Here is a 19,572-nt window from a genome sequence, read left to right as displayed (position 1 = left end):
CATGCATAGAACATGGATGGATACGTGGTCTGAATATCATAGGTAGCATAGACCACAGGAGTTTATGGCACTTTGCATTAGAGCATGGGCCTCTGCAACTCGGCATGCTGAATCCAGCCCACTAGCAACATAGGCTGGAGCTACATTGATCTGTAAAACCATTAATTAAAAATAACGTTATATAGCAATCAATCCATTTTTCCATTGCCGGCTACTCGCAGCTCTGCAGCGCCCCCTAGTGTCACATTTTTATAACACATTTTTAACGTTATAACCTACCAGTGTAGGTTAGTCCCTAGTGTAGCCTGCCAGAGGCTCTCATTTTAAAACTATTTTTTGCTCCCTACCTGAGACTACAAGAACTGAGGTGGGGGCTGCCAAATGCCAGGCAGATCATGGTTGGTGGAATGTGTTTCATTTGGTGAGTAGCAAACTGTTGATCAGGATGAGATAAAACTAAAACACAGGACTGCATGAAGGTGGTGCTCAGTAGAGTGGCACACCTAGCAGAAAATAAATAAATTTTTAAATTTGAGATGAAACATTTGTTTTGACTGGAAATTATTATGTGTATAAGCGAATTGGGTTTTAAAACCATGCCACTATTCTTTCTGAACTAAAGAGCTAAATGTTTAAACAAGAGTAATGGATGAAAGAATGGAATTTGCTTTCCCCTCTCCCAGCTTTCCCTGATATGAAAAATAACTGGTTATGAATCTTAATTAAATGAAATCAAGTAGCTTTTTGCCATTACAGAAATTAAGCATCTGCTCAGGGCCAACACTCTTGGAAGATGCATCAGTTATACATAATCTAGAATAGTTTGTAACTGTGATAAATCAGTATTATTTGGTGACAGAAAGGTTAAAAGTGGAAATCTAGGGGCATGAATGTTCAGCTGTAAAGCATATATAACTTTTAATGAATGTGCACACCTATAGAATTTTGTATATTTGCAGACAAGCACTTCTGTTATAGTCTTGCAAAATTCTGAATTGTTTGTCTGAAACAAATACCAGTCGTTACAAATTGTTGTTATTATTATGGCAGGATTTAGACCGAATAATTTGAGGAAAGTGCTGTGATTTTGCAAGGCTGTTGTAAAAAAGTCCTTGTGAAGTGTGCTAAGTTCAGACCTGTCTTAGAATACACTTTAAGGTGACTAGAAATAGTTGTATTATTTAGTAGATTAGGAAAAACGGTTATGGACTGTGGGTAAGATATTTTCCCATTCTTAATTAAACTTACAACAGGAAAAACTACCGAAGATATGTTTCAGCCTCAGTCCTATATAAAACAGTCAAAACAGGGATGTGGGAAAATGATGGAGCAAAATGCAGGTAAGTTTTGAGAAGGGCATTGGGTTTTCACCACATGTAGTTTCAGGAAGAACAAAACCAGCGACTCTTGCTTGATTGTTTTTGTTTTTCAATTTTTTAAAAAGTAACTGTCATTGTTTAGATTGTGGCACAGTCACAGTCCTGCACAATTTTGTGAAAGTTTGAAAATTTGTGCAAAAAAATTAATTCACAAGTGTTACAGTCTTTGGAAAAATAAAATTGATTTTTGTTTTATTTGCTGTCACTTGGATGCATTTTACATTTCTCAAGCAAGTCCATGCAGTGAACAGAATTGTGTGTGCAAAACCTCAGTTTTCATCACTTCCTTCTTAAAGCACTTCATTTCATGCCATAAATTTAGTTACTGGTGGAAGTAGGAATCATTATTTGACTCAAGTTCATCTTTTTCTTTTGCTATAAATAGCACTCATTGTCATTATTGTTGGTGCAACATGTTAGTTAATAGTAACACTACTTTTATTAATGTTTGCAAAACCTTTTCCCCACATTTTGTTGTTTTTGGCCAGGGCCCAACAGGTCAAAACTACAAGATATGCTTGCTAACTTGAGAGATGTTGATGATCTGCCTGGATTACAACAGTCAGCCATGTCTCTCACCAGATCCAGTACTTCACGGCTTATTGAACAAGAAATCAATAGAACAGATGAAGGTGAGGGCTCTGTGTGTGTGTGTGTGTGTGTGTGTGTGTGTGTGTGTGTGTGTGTGTGTGTAGGGGGTGCATTAGAGCTATTGCTTGAGAAAAGCGAGGCCTGCCAGACCTCTCCATTTTGGCCAAACGACACCCTTTGGGGCCCTAAATTGAAAGGGTGTTTTGCAGGCACCTTTGATGGGTTGATCAAGTGGTGCTTGCAAAATAGGGCTTTGAAAGGTGCTTCTGAAGGCCTCTGCAGTCACCTGACATCATTGTAGCATTCAGGCCTGACAGGTCTGATGGCTGGGGAAAATAACAACCTGACATTTTTGGCCAAAAAGGGTCCCTACTCCTGAATTAAAGGAATCTGAACTAGTTGATACTTGAGCTTTTGCCTATTATTCTGTCAGCTTTGTATATGTGTTCTGAAGTGAAGATGATTTTTAGATGATGTGTGTTGTAGCAAGCATAACCTTACAAGAAGTATCCTTCCAGTAGCACCTTAGAGACCAACTAAGTTGGTCTCTAAGGTGCTACTGGAAAGATTTTCTTTTGACTACGTCAGACCAACATGGCTACCTACCTGTAACTTACAAGAAGTAATAATCCTTCCTTTGTGAAAACAAAGGGGAAATCACAGGATGGAGCTTCCTACCTGTATCTTTTATAATTATTTGTATTACAAATACATATGCTATACATTTCTCTTTAAAAAGAAATCTCCCCCAATCTGTTGTCCGAATATTTGGGGGCATCTTTTTAGCTGATCAAATGTTCTTAACCAGGTACTCCAACTAATCAGTTGATTAAATGCACCATCCTTTCTTTGTATACATACTAGCAAACTTCCTTGCTTGCAAATCTGCTGTTGTGCATGATAATTCTTCTGAGTAAAGTGCCCTGGGAAAATCCCAAGACTACTATGTCCTGAAAATTTTAACTTTGCTAGCAATTTTTCAAGCACATGGCGAATTATAGAACCAATGCTTAATGCACCTTACCAATACATAAAGCAGGAGTGGATTGGTGGTAGATCTGGATCTACTGGAAGCTCTGGATGATTAGAAGCAGAGTGACAAGGATTCTGACTAGTAATGGCAACAAAATGACCTCCTTAAGTTATCCTGCTTGAATGAAGAAAATTGGAGGCAAGGAGTATATTAGAAGAAAGGAAGGAAGGCGGGTGGGTGGGTGAAGAGAAGCAAGCAGCCAGGAATAGATTTTTGTGTGGAAGGACTGTGAGCTTACATAAGTTTTGGTGCTCAGAATAAATGTTTGGATTCAGAAGACTTTAATTCTAAGGGCTTATCTTTTGCACCAGTCTCTAGTTGATAGATATTGGAGGGAAAATTAGGCAAGTCCTGAAAACCTGAAGACAGTTCCCCTTGGCTTATATAAAAACGTCACCATTCCACTGTCAACAAGCTAAAAAATTGGTTTTCTTTAACATGTCTTCCAAGAAAACCCTTTTGATTTCATGTTAAACTTAACCTTGCTAAGTTTAAGGGGCAGTTTACACTTGATGAGTATCTCCTGACCAGCATTCAAATGAAGGTACCATTTGTGTAGACCGGCATGTCCCCATGGGGGCTTTCCATTTCTGTTATTGTGGGTGACACTTTTTGAGAGGCTGCAGTGCAGTTGCAGAAGTTGCAGCTGATTCTGCCTCAGAGATAATAGTGCCTCCAACTTGAACGCTGCCAGATACTGGCCCTGAAATCTCTCAGTTGCCAATTGCAAAGCCAACTCTAGTCGTGAACTGGATCCAACTTCCTCTGTTCAAAATTGCTGTCTAGGCATATTTATAAATAGAAAATATGTATTTGTCATGTAATGGCTACTAGTCTGATTAAAACAGCTTCTGCTGGCTGCATTTTAAGAAGTGGATGTAACACACTACATAGAACAAGTGCAACAGAACGATCAACAGCCCCCACATGCTTAAAATATATGCTTTGAAAGACAAAATGTTACTTAACAACACTTTGACAAGTGGGGGGAAATCTCCTTTTGCTTGGAACATTTTTTTTCCATCCCACGTTGGGTTCACTGCTAGAAAGACCTAGGTGGTAGCTTTTCCACGATTGCTCAGTTGGATAAATGAACCCCCTGGGTGTCTTGAGCTTTCAGTCTCAGCATTGCTTTGACCTTCACACAATTGGGCTGAAGGCTACCTTCAATTTTTGAATGGGTGTTTGATGTTTTGACAAACTTTATGGCAAGATTTAGTGCTTTTACAGGTGACCCCCCCCCCCGCCCGCTGCCATGTGCTGTTTTTACTGTGTTGCATTTTCCTAGCATTCAGAATGCAATATTTTTATTTTTATGAAAATATTACCGGTATGAATGTGACCCACCCCCTTTTCAGCCCCATTGAATTTTGGGCTGAATATTTCATTCTCCCATTGGAATCAATGGGACTACCTGAAAACATAAGAGTGAACTTGGATCAGGCCCATCTAGTCCAGCACTCCGGTCTCACAGTGGCCAACCAGATGCTCCAAAGGATGCTTACAAGCAGAACCTGAGCACAGCACTCATCCTACCTGCGATGCAACTGGTATGCAGAGGGTGTGGTGAAACTTAGCCTCTGTGGCTAGTAGTCACTGATAGCCTTTTCCTCTATGAACTTGTCTAATCTTTTCAAGTCATCAGAATTAGAGTGGCCACCCCTGGCTCTTATAGGAGTGGGTTCCATAGTTTAATAATAATAATAATAATAATAATAATAATAATAATAATAATAATAATAATAATAATAATAATAATTTATTTGTACCCCGTCCATCTGACTGGGTTGCCCCAGCCACTCTGGGCGACTTCCAGCATATATAAAAACATAATAAAACATTACACCTTAAACAGCTTCACTATACAGGCCTGTCTTCAGATGTTTCCTAAAAGTCATATAATTTCTCATCTCCTTGACATCTGAAAGGAGGGCATTCCACAGGGTGGGCCGAACGATGGAGGTGGAGATGCTCCTTCAGGTATACAGGGCCAAGACCATTTAGGGCAGGGGTCCCCAGACTTACCGCGCGGCGGGCCGGAGGGCAGGGGAGTGCGCGCGCAGCGGGCCGGAGGGCGGGGGAGTGCGCGCCCGTGCGCATGCGCACACGCACACGGTCGGGAAAAATCGCCGAAAATCGCTTGTGCGCATGCGTATGGGCCTCCCCCAACCCGGAAGTGCATCGGAAATGACCTCTTCTGGGTCGGGAGAGGCCCATACGCATGCGCACAAAGGATTTTCGGCGATTTTTTGCCGATTTTTAAGATCGTCGCTGCGCTGTGCCGTAAGAGCGGGCGGCGGCAGCGGGCGGCGGGGGTCGTCGCGGGCCGGATTGGGAGGCCGATTGGGCCACATCCGGCCCAGGGGCCGTAGTTCGGGGACCCCTGATTTAGGGCTTTAAAGGTCAGCACCAACACTTTGAATTGTGCACAGAAATGTACTGGGACTGGTGGCCTTTCAAGGCTTTTCAAGACTGGTGTTAAGTGGTCTCAGCGGCTCCTCCCAGTTCCCAGACGAGTTCAACTATGCACTATGAGATAGAGCATAGTTCTGTAGAGCATGAGACTCCTAATCTCAAGGTTGTGGGTTCAAGCCCCACATTGGGCAAAATATTTCTCCATTGCAGGGGGTTGGACTAAATGACCCTTTCAACTCTACAGTCCTATGATTCTAAGTTCTTTCTTGTGTCTTCCAACATTTCATTGGCTGTCCCTGAGTTCTGAGTGTTATGCAAGGATGTTCCACCTCTCAAATCAATTCTACGGATGCCATTCATTTCTTCTTACTATCCCAAGATTACTTTTCTTCCCCTTAAAACCAGAGAAAGTGCAAAGGATTCTCCTTTGCCATCTCCTGACACTTGCTTTCTCCTCCTGCCCCACTGTACATATTTGTATTGGATCTGGCACCAGTGTTGTGCCAAGAATGCCCTAAAATTTTGCTGTGTGGAAATAATTTGTTAAAATATTTATATCTCCCCACTTGCAAAGTATATTGTAAATTTAAAATAAAACATAAAATACAAAATTATAAAACGCACAAAACAGGAGACAGTTGCATAAGATCAGATAGGAATAACAGATACTTTGTAGCAGTAATCCTATATAATAAAGTGCAAGTGTCTCTGCGTCCAGTCCCTGTGTCCGCGCTACTGCGCATGTGCCCCACGGACACAGGGATTGGATGCAGAGACTTGAGGCACACATGCGCGCGCTCTCCCCACCCCCCACCCCTCTGCCTACAGTTTCCCTCGCAGTCCTCAGAAGAATCGCGGCCTTCTCCTGGGCGCCAGCTGCGCTCAGCGGAGCGCCCGACAAAGCAGCGGCTGTGGGAGGGGCCAGCCGCCGCACCCCGCGCCGCTGCCACAGAAAGAGGCCGAAGAATCGCAGCCTTCTCCTGGGCGCCCGCTGGCCAGCTGGGCTCAGCGGAGTGCCCCGACGAAGCGGCGGTCGTGGGAGGGGCCAGCCGGCCCCCCCACGCGCTGCTGCTGCCGAAAAAGGCCGAATTTATTAAACAACAACAACAACAACAAAGCAAACTGCAGAGGGTGCACCACTACTGAAAAAGCTCTGCTAAGAAAAAATTATAATTGGGTTCTTCTTTCTTTTGAGTTACTAATTTCCATTAACAAAAAAATGAATGTCAGTTGTGATTTTGTTTTGTTTCAGTATTCTTTTTTATATATAAAAATCCAAATTACTTTTCACCTTTATTTATGTATGTATTAATTTTTTACACCTTGCCTTCCTTCAAAGGAGCCCAGGTTGGCAAATACGTAAATTCAAAAATATATATCCTTCCCTAGAACTACAAAACACTTGAAGGAATCAGGTGGGAGAGGAGTGGGCAAGCAAGAGTCAAATCCATAGCACCGTTTTCCTTTGTAATGAACCAATAGACCCTGGAAGTCTCTTGCACAAATACTAGTGCAATCAGCCAAACAGTATTTCCTTTTTTAGTGCTTAACAATTCTGAAGAAATCAGCTTCCGAGGTATGTGTATTCAAGAACTTTATTTCTGGCAAAAATTGGATTCTGCTGGTGCTGATTTGCGCATGTTAATTTCACTTTGTTTTGTAAAGAGCTTACTGCACTGAATTTCAATTGAACTGCTTATTCCAAGCTTCTGATTGTATGGAGTACTTAACTTTCATTTCTTCTCTTTCAGTGGAAGCTTTAACATTCCCTCCTTCATCTGGAAAGTCTTTCATTATGGGAGCAGATGAGGCCCTTGAAAATGAGCTTGGTCTTGGGGAATTGGCAGGCCTTACAGTAGCCAATGAGGCAGATTCTCTGACGTACGATGTAAGTGCTAGTTTGTCACTGTTGCCTCTATTTTTCAACAGGTAAAAATTGTGATAGGAAAATAGGAAGAACCTGCCTTATAATGAGTCATTGTTCCATCTAGCCCAGTCCTGTCTACACTGACTGGCAGAGGCTCTCCAGGGTTTTGGACCAGAGTCTTTCCCAGCCCTAATGGAGATGCTGGGGCTTGGACCTTCTCTGTGGAAAGCATGTGCTTTACCACTGAGCTATGGTCCTTTTGATCTACCTATAGGATTGTTACAAGGACATTTCCTTAAGGTAGGAGTGATGCATGGTGCTCTGAAAGTCATGATAAGCCCGAAAGTCTGGCTCACTGTGACACATAAGCATGGCCAGTGGCTGCTACGGCCTTCTTCACTCCCTCTGTTGCTTCCGTGATCTCTTTGGCCCCATAATAGTGGACAAAGTCAATAAGAGTGAGCCTGCGCCGACCTTGTCTGTCCACAGAAGTGGAGAGGTGCATTCACAGCATATGAACATGAAGGCCCACGTCCAGCGAAAAGATATCTGGAGATTCATGTTTTTTCGCCTACCTCATAGCAATCCATCACAACTTTTGGTATTGGCGGTTAGGCATTGGATTATTCAATATGTGATGTATCTGTGTTGTGTGTTGGAGGTCAGGTTAAGGCCATCACCTACCTCCTAGGGGTATCCCGTTAAGAGGATCCGGCGGTTAAGAGGATCCCGGTGACGTCAGCGGAAGCTTCCAGTTGTATTTGCATCAACAAGCTCCTCCCACTGTTTGTTAACCTTTAAGTGTCTCCACACCAGTAGGATGGAGTCATGTGTTGCGTTCCCATCCAATGCCTAAGCCAATACCACTCACATGCTATAACTAATAAAGTTGTGGCCTTTATTTACCCATTAACCTAAAATCACGTGTCCTTGTGTCTTATTTACTCCATGTGGGTGATGGGTCATCGACACGCAATGTTGCATTCCTGTACAATGCATAGTTTTTTTTGGGGGGGAATCACAATTTAACATGTAAGATTAATAAAACATGCAACCATGTAATTATCCCAATAAGGATATGTGAAAGCTTGCATTCACAAGGGCGCTCTGCCATTTATCTCTTTAGCAATTTATTCTCATAAGTATAATCTGCTTACAGCCCTACAAATGATGTCTATGCTGTGCTGATCCCTGAACTACCTAAAGCTGCCTTAAGTAGAGGATGTTCTTTTACAGGACAATACTCTGATGTGGCAGTGGTTATTTTAAAATTGGAAGTGGCTGCTCTTTCTAATGCATGGCCAAGATAAATGATTTATTGCTGACCATTTATTGCTTTTCAGAGGCACTGAATGGGTTACTTTCCATATGAATTTATCAACTTGTCATCAGCCGAGGCCTTCCTTTCTATCTCACCAGCATTGGTGTTGCCTTGAGACAGGGCTTTTTCAGGAGCAGTGTTCAGACTTATTTTGCCAGCTGTTCATTATTGATTAATGATTGCATTGTATTTTGCTGATCCATGCTGTGCTTTTATTACAGTTTTCATCTGGTATTTTAATGTAGTGATTTTGAAAAAGTGGAATATATATGAAATAAACGGTGAAGCGTGTTTTAAAGAAGGAATAAGAATGAAGCTATTTTTGCAGATATTTAAAGAAGCCACCTCTTGTGTGGATGAAATAGGGAGGAGGGCAGAAAGTATGCCGACATCCAAGAATATACATAAGCTTTTATGGGAAAGGGGAGGCAAGCATAATAATTCAGACCAAAGAGAAATTGATGAGAAGAGGGGAACAGGGAAATGAGGGGCAGAGTTTGAAGTCTATTGATACAGCTGCCAACTGTTCATAAGGCTGCTGTGTATTGCTTAAAAGAGAATGCTTGTCCCCTCAATGTTCCATCTCACGCTGTTTTGCAGGCAACACTGTTAGAATGAAGAGATACAGGTTGTACAGCTCTTGACGGTTTTTGTTGTTGTTGTTGACTTTAATGACTGGAGGGTTAACTTTAATAGGAAAAAACAGTTGCATCTCTGTTTTTTCTTTTTCTGCCACATGGTCCGAACTCTGCATTTGATAGCAGGAAAATGAAATGTCTGTTTTGATATTTCCCCGCCTCACATTGGCTAAACCGAAGCGGTTGTTTTTATTACCACAGATAGCAAACAATAAAGATGCACTGAGGAAGACCTGGAACCCCAAATTCACCTTAAGGAGTCATTTTGATGGAATAAGAGGTCTTGCTTTCCATCCAGTTGAACCTGTGTTAGTTACGGCATCTGAAGACCGTACATTAAAAATGTGGAATTTACAGAAAACATCTCCAGCAAAAAAGTAAGATTGTGATTGTTAAAAGTTATGTGGAGATTAAATTTTTTAGACTAATCTTTGTAGAAACATGGTAGCAACATAATGACTAGTTTAGGCCTGATTAATCCTCTCCAGGATAAATATTACCTGCTGACTCAGTTATTGGGTTAAGGAATATTGTTTCTCTTCCAAAATGCATGCCAGTTATAAACATTTATAAGTCTTATAAATGGCGCGTGTATATGTATATATGTGATCGTGTATCATATCAAATTATATAAAAGCAAATAAAGGTCCTATTTAAGTAATAACTTGTTGCCATTATAAGAAAAGGGAATTTACTCATAGTCTTCAGTATTCTTCTATATCTCAAGAATCTTAGGAAGGATCAGTTGGTATTTACAGCAAAAAAAGAAAAGAAAAGGGGGCAGCCATTGCTGCAACAAGAATTGCTTGGTTCTGTGAATATTCATTAGAATGCTGCGGGTAGTTTGCCTATGCCTGGTTTAGGCCAACCTGGAAGCTAACTTTTTCATGCCTTTCCAAATATTTTCTGAACCTGTGATTCTGCTTTTTATTTTTGTTTAGGAGTGCCTCTCTTGATGTTGAACCTATCTACACTTTCAGGGCACACAAGTAAGTAAACATTCAGAAACTTCTTTCTGTTATCAGAGAATAAAGCTGCAGCACTTGACAGAGTTCTCCTTTTATGGGATAAACAGTGTGTTGACTCAGCCTATCAAATGGTCATGTGGTTTCTTCATCTTGTGGCTCAGCTCACTACTCCTCTAGTATGCTAGTGAACTCTTCCTTCCAAAAGGGGTGGGGTTGATAAAAGCTGCAGCCTGGCAGTGTGATGGTGCAATCCGAACTGCAGTTCAGCCTCTGGTGAGGCAGATTGCATTAGCCTTTTTCTTTTCTTTTCTTTTCTTTTGCTTTTTTCTCCTTCCGCCTTTCACTTGTGTGGTGCTAGTGTTTTGCTATGTACCACGCAGGGCACAGATATAACACTTACTTACCAAGAGGGACTTTCTTCACATGTCTTCAGCGTGTGAATGGGAGAGGAATAGCCAAAGAGGTTGATAAGTGTGCAGCAGGGATAGGGAAGGGACAATTTAAAAGTGGCTGAGAACGGACTAAAAAGCGAGGTTATGGCCAGAGCCATCCCATGACAATGTGCCCCCCCCCTGAGGTGGGTTGCTGCCAGTTTCCTCCCCCTGAACGATCAGCATGAGCACCACCAGCGTTTCCAAGGCCATCTCATTGAAGAGTTCTTCGCAGCGCCAGGCATTGTGCGTGACATGGCCCTGGAGAGCAGCTTCACTACCTCCAGTGCTTTCTTGCAGTGTTGGCGCATACTGCTTAAATTCTTAATGTTAAACAGTATTTCCTGCAGTTGCAGCAGAGCTGTGCTCTCGTGAGGCCACCTCGCCCACAATGCTTTGCTCAGAGCGAGGTGAAGACCCAGCACTTGGGAGGCAGCCTATTTGAGTGCTGCTGGCCATTTCCCTGCAGAAGCAAATACTGTTTTACTTACCACAAGCAGCAAGAGTGAAAGTGGCGCTCTGCAGGTGGGTGGCAGCCGTGGCAGATAGCGCCATGGGCTGCTGATGGGGGTGTGATCCGCTGCCATAGCCCTGTATCTTATGACCTCATAGGCCCCGTTATGGCAGTTCCGTAAATACCTTGTCGAGGGGATCATGTAGAGGAGGAATGCATGCCAGGGGGAAGGAGGAAAAATGTTTCCTGTTAATGATGTTGCTTTGAAGGTATACTTCATATTTCATTTTCTTCAGTAATGTTTTATTGTGGATTGTTTTATTCGTTTTTTAATGTGTTGTAAACCACTTTGAGATTTTTTTCTTCTTAAAAATTTAAAGCGGTATAGAAATGAAAATATTTGAAATAAAACTCCACTAAATCAGTATTGCTTCCTCTTGCAGCAGTCCTGTGCTTTGTGTGGTGATGAGTAATACTGGTGAGCAGTGTTATAGCGGGGGAACAGATGGCCTCATTCAGGGCTGGAATACTACAAACCCAAATATTGACCCTTATGATTCCTATGGTAAGTGCCCCCCCTTTTTTACAGGTTTCTCTTTTGGGGGGGGCAAGGGAACACATTAAAAGTGTACAGCTACTTGTTGAATGCAGTGCAGCTCACTATGAAAAAGGAAAAATGGTTCTATTCAGAAACAAAATGCAGCTTGAACTGGGTGAATGAAAGAGATCACACGAGATAGTTCTGTAATTTGGAAGCAATCTTGGCTTAGGATCCCAGTAACAGGAAAAAAGATATGGAAGAAGGCCATGGTGCATTATTGCTTTGGAGGTAGACTGAGTCACCAATCAGTGTTGTCAGGAATTCTGCAGTTAAGGAAGGACTAGAGGGTTTGTAAACAGGTAACTGGCATTAGAGCATCTTTACAGCACACAATAATTATAAAGAAATCCCATTTCCTCTTGCATTGTGCATTTTTTTCATCCCACAGATCCTTCAGTCTTAAGAGGTGCATTTGTAGGCCACACGGATGCAGTGTGGGGCTTGGTTTACAGTGGAGCACACCAGCACTTGCTCTCCTGTTCAGCAGATGGCACTATCCGTTTATGGAAAGCTTTGGAGATCTCTCCAGCTCTGAGCATATTTAATGATAATCAAGGTATTTAATAAATCTCCTGGATTGTAACACTATCAAAAGGGACTTCGCTTTTAAGAATCCATGCTTCTGTTTATAACCGCACTGACATAATTGTGCAATACAGGTAGGTTTATTTTAGTATGCCATGGAGTTTTAGTGGATTCCCAGCATCACTACTGGGAAAGCATGAGGTGAGAATCAAAACCCCACTTGCTGGTTGCATTTGTTTTGAAGGATGTGTGTGTTGCAGAATCTCACAACTGTGTTTTTTTAATATATAAAGTAGCCACTGTTAATAGAACATGTTGATTGCTATATTTGTGGCATTATAATGAGAGATTCATTTTTTAAGCAATAATGCAATAGTAAGTTTACATAGCAAACCACTATATTTGAATCTTGCTGTTTTCCACCTGAGGCAATGCATTAGAAGTTTAAAAATGGAAAAAAATGTACAACTATTATTGTAGCACACACACTAGAGAGCAGTGAACACTTATTGATCGTTAGATTCTAGGTTCATGCTTAAGAAATATTTTGGCTTCAGGGAAAGCCTGGACAAAAAAGCAAGGCTTCACAAGATGTCTGAAACAGTTGACAACGGCTTTGCATATGGAAGAATGAAAGGCATTCCATAGTCAGGGGCAATATGAGAATGTGCCTGATTTGCGTCGGTCGGAATCCATTCACTGGTTGGCAGCTTTTGGGCCCCCCGAGACGGTTATCGTTCCCCTCCTATGGGAAGGAACCCCCCGTTACACCTCTGGGAAGACCATAGCATTCTGGGAGGCAGGCATCTCCTCTCTCCATTTTTTTTCTCCTGCCAATGGAAAATGCCTGTTTCCATTCAGGTCACCGCCCTATGATGTGTGGTGCATAGTTTACCAGATTTCCTGAGAGATTCTGCTAGAGGACATGGGCCTTGCAGCAGAGTTGCTATAACCTAGACCCGAGCTTTCCAAACTGTGTCAAACACGTTAGGGTGTCGGCTGCGGTGTGTTGCGCGAATGTTCCCCATGCTCCTCCCAGGACTGGAAAGGGGTTCGTTTAATCTCTGGTTTGCTAGTAAAACTGAATTACTGTGTTGCAAAATTATGTATGTCTAAAAAGTGTGTCATAACGTGAAAAGTTTCCAAAGCTCTGACCTAGACTCTTTTTCTTGTCTACCTAGAGCCCTTCTGCCTTCCCATCACCTTTGTACTTGCCCACCCAATATTAATACATATGACATTTGTGGTGCATTAGTCAGTATACTAGTTCTTGCTACTCTGCTCTTTTCGTCTTGCGCATGGTGGGTGCGCAGGACATCTCGGGTTACAGCAGGTGCTGATACCTATGTAAATGTAACGGGTTTGAGGATTGATTGACTCATTACTGAAACAGAGTTCTAATATTCCAACACTCACACATCTGTTTGGACACTTGAGAAACCATATTTATTGCTTTTACCAACTTGGCTGGAAAATTAGAAATGACTTCTAGATTAGTGCCAAGAAAATGAATGAATGTGGCTGCTTTCAGGTAGTGTCTAATGGACCAAGCTTCCTAACACTCTTCTGTTTTTTTTTTAGAGATGGGGATTCCATCCTCTGTGGACATTGTGAGCAGTGACCCAAGCCACATGGTAGCATCCTTTAATAGTGGCCACACAAGCATATATAATATGGAAACAAGACAACGCATCCTTACCTTGGAGTCCAATGCAGATACTAGTATGTATCCAAAGGGGTTATTTCTATGTGTTTTCATTGTTTGTGTTTATATTGATAAAGTTTGAGACCATCATGCATAGAAGGGAATTCAATGAAGTGTACTTCCATTTAGGATACCAATGTTTGCACCTAATCGTCTTTGATGGACTGCTGGCATCAGTCCACATGGGACTCTAATGCATACAGGGGAAACAATTCTGAAAGAACAAATATGAAGAAATAGCAGATTAGCTCTCTTATCCTCCCTGACCCTCATCATCCACTTGCCATGCTTCCTTATATGGACTTCCTTAAAGATTAGGTTTTAACCATCCTCTATGCAACTGTATGGCATTCCTGAATTACCATATTTTTCGCTCCATAGGATGCACCTGACCATAGGACGCACCTAGTTTTTAGAGTAGGAAAACAAGAAAAAAAATATTTTGCTTTCTTGAATTGTCCTAGGCATAGCAGCCAATTCCTAGAGGCCTAGGTGCCTTTGCCCCCTATTAAATATTTGAGGAAGCTTCTTTTGCAAAGGGGGCTATCTGCCTTTCGCCCCTGGGCAAGTTGGCTCCAGGGACCACGCATTCGCTCCATAAGACGCACAGGCATTTCCTCTTACTTTTTAGGAGGAAAAAAGTGTGCGTAGCTTAGTTTGAGAAGCAGGTTGACAGTATATTGAATGTGCATAGTAAGGTACAAGTAGATTGAGTGGACTGAACATGTTTGGATTTTTGCACCAGATTGGCCTGCTAAATTAGGTCGTTAGTTTTTCCAATAGCTTATGTCAGAGGTTTTCAACCTTTTTGGGTCCATGGTTTCCTTGACTAACCACATTCTTTTTGCAGCATCCCTGTGGAGCTCAGGAGCCCAGTTATGTCACCCCTTGCCTGCAGAGCCAGTAGTCCCTCAACCTTTTTCGAATACCCTCCCTTGTGGAGTGCCTCCTCTCTGCTCCCCTCTCCTTGGGGCTGTTCTCTGGGCAGCTGCAGCCGCTGCCCTTGGTCTTTGAGTTTCCACCCTGGCCCAAAGAGAGGTGCCTCCTCACACTGCCCCATAGCGGCCTGGGAAACACCCCCTGGCCAGCCCCAGAGGCACCTGGGGAGCTTGTAGCCAGGGCTGCTGCAACAAACAGCTGTGCAAATATTTGGCAGGCAGAGACGCAAGATGCCATCAGAGGGAGGGAGCGAGGGAGGGAGGGAAGGAAAGAAGGACAGAGGCCAGTGTTGCCTGCAGCACCCCTGATCATTCAAGGCACCCCAGGGTGCCACAGCACACTGGTTAAAAACCACTTGCTTATGTGAATGAAATAATTTTTCTGTGTTTGCACTTGTTCATTCCTTTAGCTGTCACCTCTTCTTGCCAAATAAACAAAGTAATCAGCCATCCAACTCTTCCAATTAGTATCACAGCCCATGAGGATAGACACATCAAATTCTATGACAATAACACAGGTAAGCACAATTCTTCCCTCAGTAGGTCCTAACATAAAAAATAAAAATATCATGAAATTGTCTGAAGTCTTAACATCTACCCATTTAGAGAGAAATTTTGAAATTGAGGTTTGAAAGTTCTATGACTTGTAAAACAGATGACAGGAATACAGTGGTACCTTGGTTTACAACCATAATCCGTTCCGGAGGTCCGGTTGTAGACCAAAACAGGTTGTAACCCAAAGTGTGCTTTCGCCAATGGGGCCTCCCCCCCAAAAAAAAAGGGTTCTAATAAAAAAAGGATTGTAATCCAAAAAGAGGGACACGCACTTCCGGGTTTGACGTGGTTGTAATCCAAAACGGTTGTAATCCAAAGCGGTTGCAAACCAAGGTACCACTGTAAAGGCTTATTGGCTGTGCAAAAGGAAATGGTGTGTCTCAGCATTTGAGTTACAGCTTTAACATCCTTCCCAGCCAATCCTGATGTTTGTCTTTGCTACAGAAAAGTGGATGGTCCACAGGATAATGGAGGGAAATTTATGCATCCCAAATTTCCACACTGCACAAGATGGAATTGCTGTCAAAGCTTATAGATGCTTGTGTGTGTTTGTCTTGGTGCGTGTGTTCCCTTCTAAATATCTGAAAGAGGAGCACTTAGACTCTTTGCCCTTGTTCTTAAAGCTCCATGTTCTCCATGTTCACCCATAGTGAAGGAAAATATGTAAATCATAACTGTTAGAAAACCTGCAGTCATTTCGATTGGTATCTTAATTATGTGCTTAAAACAAAAACACACACAATGCATCATTTTCCAAAGCTAGGCGCCGTGTTAATGAACTCTTAATTCTAGAAATTTTGGTCTAGGTGTTTCCTGCTTAGTTTGGCAAAGGATCAGTAGGCAGAGTTAATACAAGCAACTTTGTTAAACCTGAACCACTAGATAACTTCAGCCTTGTGAGGTTTGCTTTCAAAAGCTCATATCTAAGCTGCCCAGGAGTTCAGACTGTTTTCCATGAATTGAGCTACCTTTTCTTTGATGTAGCAAACTGAGCTCAGGGTAGGTTTTGCTTTGCACTTGGAACAAAACAAAACAAAAAATGAATGATTAACATACTATATAAAAGCACTTTTATAAATCTCTGCTTTATCTCTGCATAATATATGGATATGGCAACTAAGGCAGGATTGGGTCTTTGCTTCCATTTTAAAGGGGAATGTTGAAGGATTTATTTGCAAGTATTGAGCACAAATGATGGGTGGTAATTATACATTTTGTATCTGATTATGTGAGAATCCACCCTTCTGCAGTTTACTTCAATTGATAGTAACATTATTCAGGATAGGGATTTCAAAGATATGTGCCAGGACACACCAATCTGCTGTGAAAAATGCGGAAGTGCGCCTTGTAAAAACTCATGCACTATGATGAATGCATTCTACCTTTTCTCCATCAGAGTAGTGTGACCCAGTGCATTGTTAATTCTCCCACCCCCATTACTATATGGGCAGTGACATCACAAAAGAGTGAATAAGGGTGCGCTGGGATGTCGCCTGTCCAAGTAAAACCATTACCCTGAAACAACCTGTTCCATCCCTGATTGACTGGGCAAAGTAGGGAAGTGGGATGCAGAGCAGCAATGATCTGTATGGCAGCTGTAAGGAAGATGCCTGCTTATTTCTGTGGGAGCTAATGAGTAAAAACCTGTCTAGGCCAGGGGCGGAGCAAGCGGGGGCGGGGGTGGTACGCCCCGGGCACCGCCCTGGAGGGGGTGTCACTTGGGGCCGCGCCCCGCCCCGCGATTGGTGCCTCCAAAGCCATGCGCCTCGCTCCAGCTACAAATTGCAGGTAAAAAGCCTGCTCAGCGTGGCGGGTGCGCTGAGTGGGCTTTTTCCCTGGAGTTTGTAGCTGGAGGCGCGCGGCTTTGGAGGCGCGGGGTGGCAACGATACCCCTCCACGTAACGACGCATGCGCAGCATCCCACGCTGCATTGTTACATGGCAGTGATACCCCACCATGTAACGACACATGCGCAGCATCCCGCGCATGCGGCGTTACATAGTGGCGCATGCGTCGTTACATAGCTGCGCGGCACCCAACCGGGTGCATGGCAATTTGCTGCCCCGGGTGTCGCAGCGCCTCGCTACGCCCCTGGTTTAGGCTGTACCTAATGCTGCAGGAGCAGAGTTCCACTCTTGCCCCTAAAATCTGCTCCAGGCCCCCAGAGCTGATTCTGAGGGTGTGCAGGGGGCTGGAGGGAACAAGAGAGGAACACATGCATGCACAAAAATATTGTGCAAGTGGAGCTGCAGTGTTGGATAGAGCCCTTTGGGGCTTTTTTAGTGTGAAAGTGAATGCTGCTTTCACTTTTTTAACTGTGGGGAGGGACTTGAACCAGGTACCAAGTTTGGGAAGCAGAGTTCTAGGAAATAACAGTGAAAGTGAAAGTGACCAACTCACAGGGACACAGTCACGTGATCACTTTCCAAAGGGAAGGGGCTATGCTCATATTCAAAGATCCTCTGTTTCAGTGAGAATAGTTGCTAGTACGCTGGATATCAGTATTATTTCCCATAAGTTCTGTTAAAGCTCTGTATTGTATTAACTGATGACAAGTTGCTTTTAAAAAAAAATAATCTTCAATTTCAAAGGAAAATTGATCCATTCCATGGTGGCCCACTTGGATGCAGTCACAAGTCTCGCTGTTGATCCTAATGGCTTGTACTTGATGTCCGGCAGTAAGTACATCCCACATTCGATCTTAATCTCCTCTTAATTAAACATAACTGCAAATCTAAATGTTTTCCCTCTTCTTTGCCTAACCTAGGCCACGACTGTTCAATACGCTTATGGAACCTTGAAAGCAAGACCTGCATTCAGGAGTTTACGGCTCATCGCAAGAAACATGACGAATCCATTCATGATGTAGCATTCCATCCCACGAAATGTTATATCGCCAGTGCTGGAGCAGATGCGCTTGCTAAAGTCTTTGTATGACGCAATATTTCTCTTCCTCTCTAGCTGCCGTGTGTGTATATATATACATATATACAACAAGCTGTACAAATGACATGGGCAAGAGCCTCCTCTTCATGCCCTTTAATTCAGTGAATGTTAGCAAATGGTCTAGGGTTATTTTTCTTTTCTTTCAGGGTGCTCTTTTCTAAATTAGGGGGTTCCTTGGCTTATATGAGCTCAGCTAGTGCTGAGAACTGGGAAACCCTCTGTTTCAAATGGTCCATACAGAAGAACCGTTTTTATTTTTGAAGGTGTCAGTATTTGTCCAGGCCGGCCTTGGGCAAAATGAGATCCTCTGTAGACAATATGTGCAGTCCAGTGTGGGCAATAAGGAAGCAGAAAACTCAATTTCTGCAGGGTGTGGGTAGATATAAACTTTTCTGCCTGTTTTTCCCCCTTACCCATATATTTCTGTAAAATAAGCCTGAATTTGATGATGTAACTCTTAGAAATATCATATAAATATTATTTCTTCTCATTTTCTTTTCTTTTTACGTATTGTGCGGTTGAATGGTGTACAGGAGAATAAGGCTCGATTTGTCTCAGCCTGCTGGCTGTTACGTTAGGTGGATTGGGTTTAAACATCAAATATTTAAGAACATTAATGCAGTTTCCCTAAATTGTATTAAAGCAGATATTAACAAATGCTTTAAAATGTATGTTTTATTTTAAGCCTTTGAAAGAATTTGTTAGCAAGTGACTGGCACCACAGTTTACAACAGGGATGAGGCATACCGGTAATTCAGATGTTGATAACTCTTCCATTCATAGTTGAGCTCAATAAACTTATGAAACTCTTCCCTTTTCAGTAAACAATAAATGATATCTGTGTAGGCTTTAATAGCCTTACGGTTGAAATGCATGTTAATGGCATCCTAATAATTTTCATTATCTTGAATAAACCTGCTTGGATACCCCTCCCCTCTCCAAATCTTACTCACACACTCATGCATAGAAGTGACCTCTCTGTGATTCAGTCTTTGGCTGCTAAGAATAGTGTGTGTATATATATCTAGTGTGAGAGTTATTTAATCAACCATGTGGGTGGGGCCTGTGTCGAGATTTTCTGCTTGGTACTGACCCTTGTAATAGGGTGGTGATTGGCAGGAAAAGGGTGTAGAGTTGGCCAACGTGGTTGCCAAATTCACAAACTCCACAGCAGCAGGAAGCTGTTTTCATGGTGTGTGTGTGTG

At 42.6% G+C, this 19,572-nt stretch overlaps 1 protein-coding gene across 3 annotated transcripts in view; it reads left to right on the top strand.

Annotated features, from left to right (window-relative positions):
- Positions 1-19,300, top strand: part of STRN (striatin) — a 50,868-nt gene extending 31,568 nt beyond the window's left edge. For 2 of the 3 annotated variants that reach the window (XM_060272900.2, XM_035108288.3), the window contains 10 exons: positions 1,868-2,011; positions 7,170-7,306; positions 9,446-9,621; positions 10,186-10,233; positions 11,541-11,662; positions 12,087-12,254; positions 13,805-13,945; positions 15,277-15,384; positions 18,013-18,099; positions 18,189-19,300. In XM_060272900.2, the coding sequence (XP_060128883.1) occupies positions 1,868-2,011; positions 7,170-7,306; positions 9,446-9,621; positions 10,186-10,233; positions 11,541-11,662; positions 12,087-12,254; positions 13,805-13,945; positions 15,277-15,384; positions 18,013-18,099; positions 18,189-18,358 (1,301 nt within the window). In that variant the 3' untranslated portion in view covers positions 18,359-19,300. Of the gene's footprint in view, positions 1-1,253; positions 1,341-1,867; positions 2,012-7,169; positions 7,307-9,445; positions 9,622-10,185; positions 10,234-11,540; positions 11,663-12,086; positions 12,255-13,804; positions 13,946-15,276; positions 15,385-18,012; positions 18,100-18,188 lie in introns of all 3 variants that reach the window. The other variant, XM_035108286.3, reaches the window with a different exon arrangement.
- Positions 19,301-19,572: the final 272 nt, after the last annotated feature.

Source organism: Zootoca vivipara, chromosome 3 (genome assembly GCF_965207765.1).
Source record: "Zootoca vivipara chromosome 3, rZooViv2.hap1.1, whole genome shotgun sequence".
NCBI classification, from domain to species: domain Eukaryota; kingdom Metazoa; phylum Chordata; class Lepidosauria; order Squamata; family Lacertidae; genus Zootoca; species Zootoca vivipara.
This window is presented reverse-complemented; position numbering and strand designations above follow the sequence as displayed.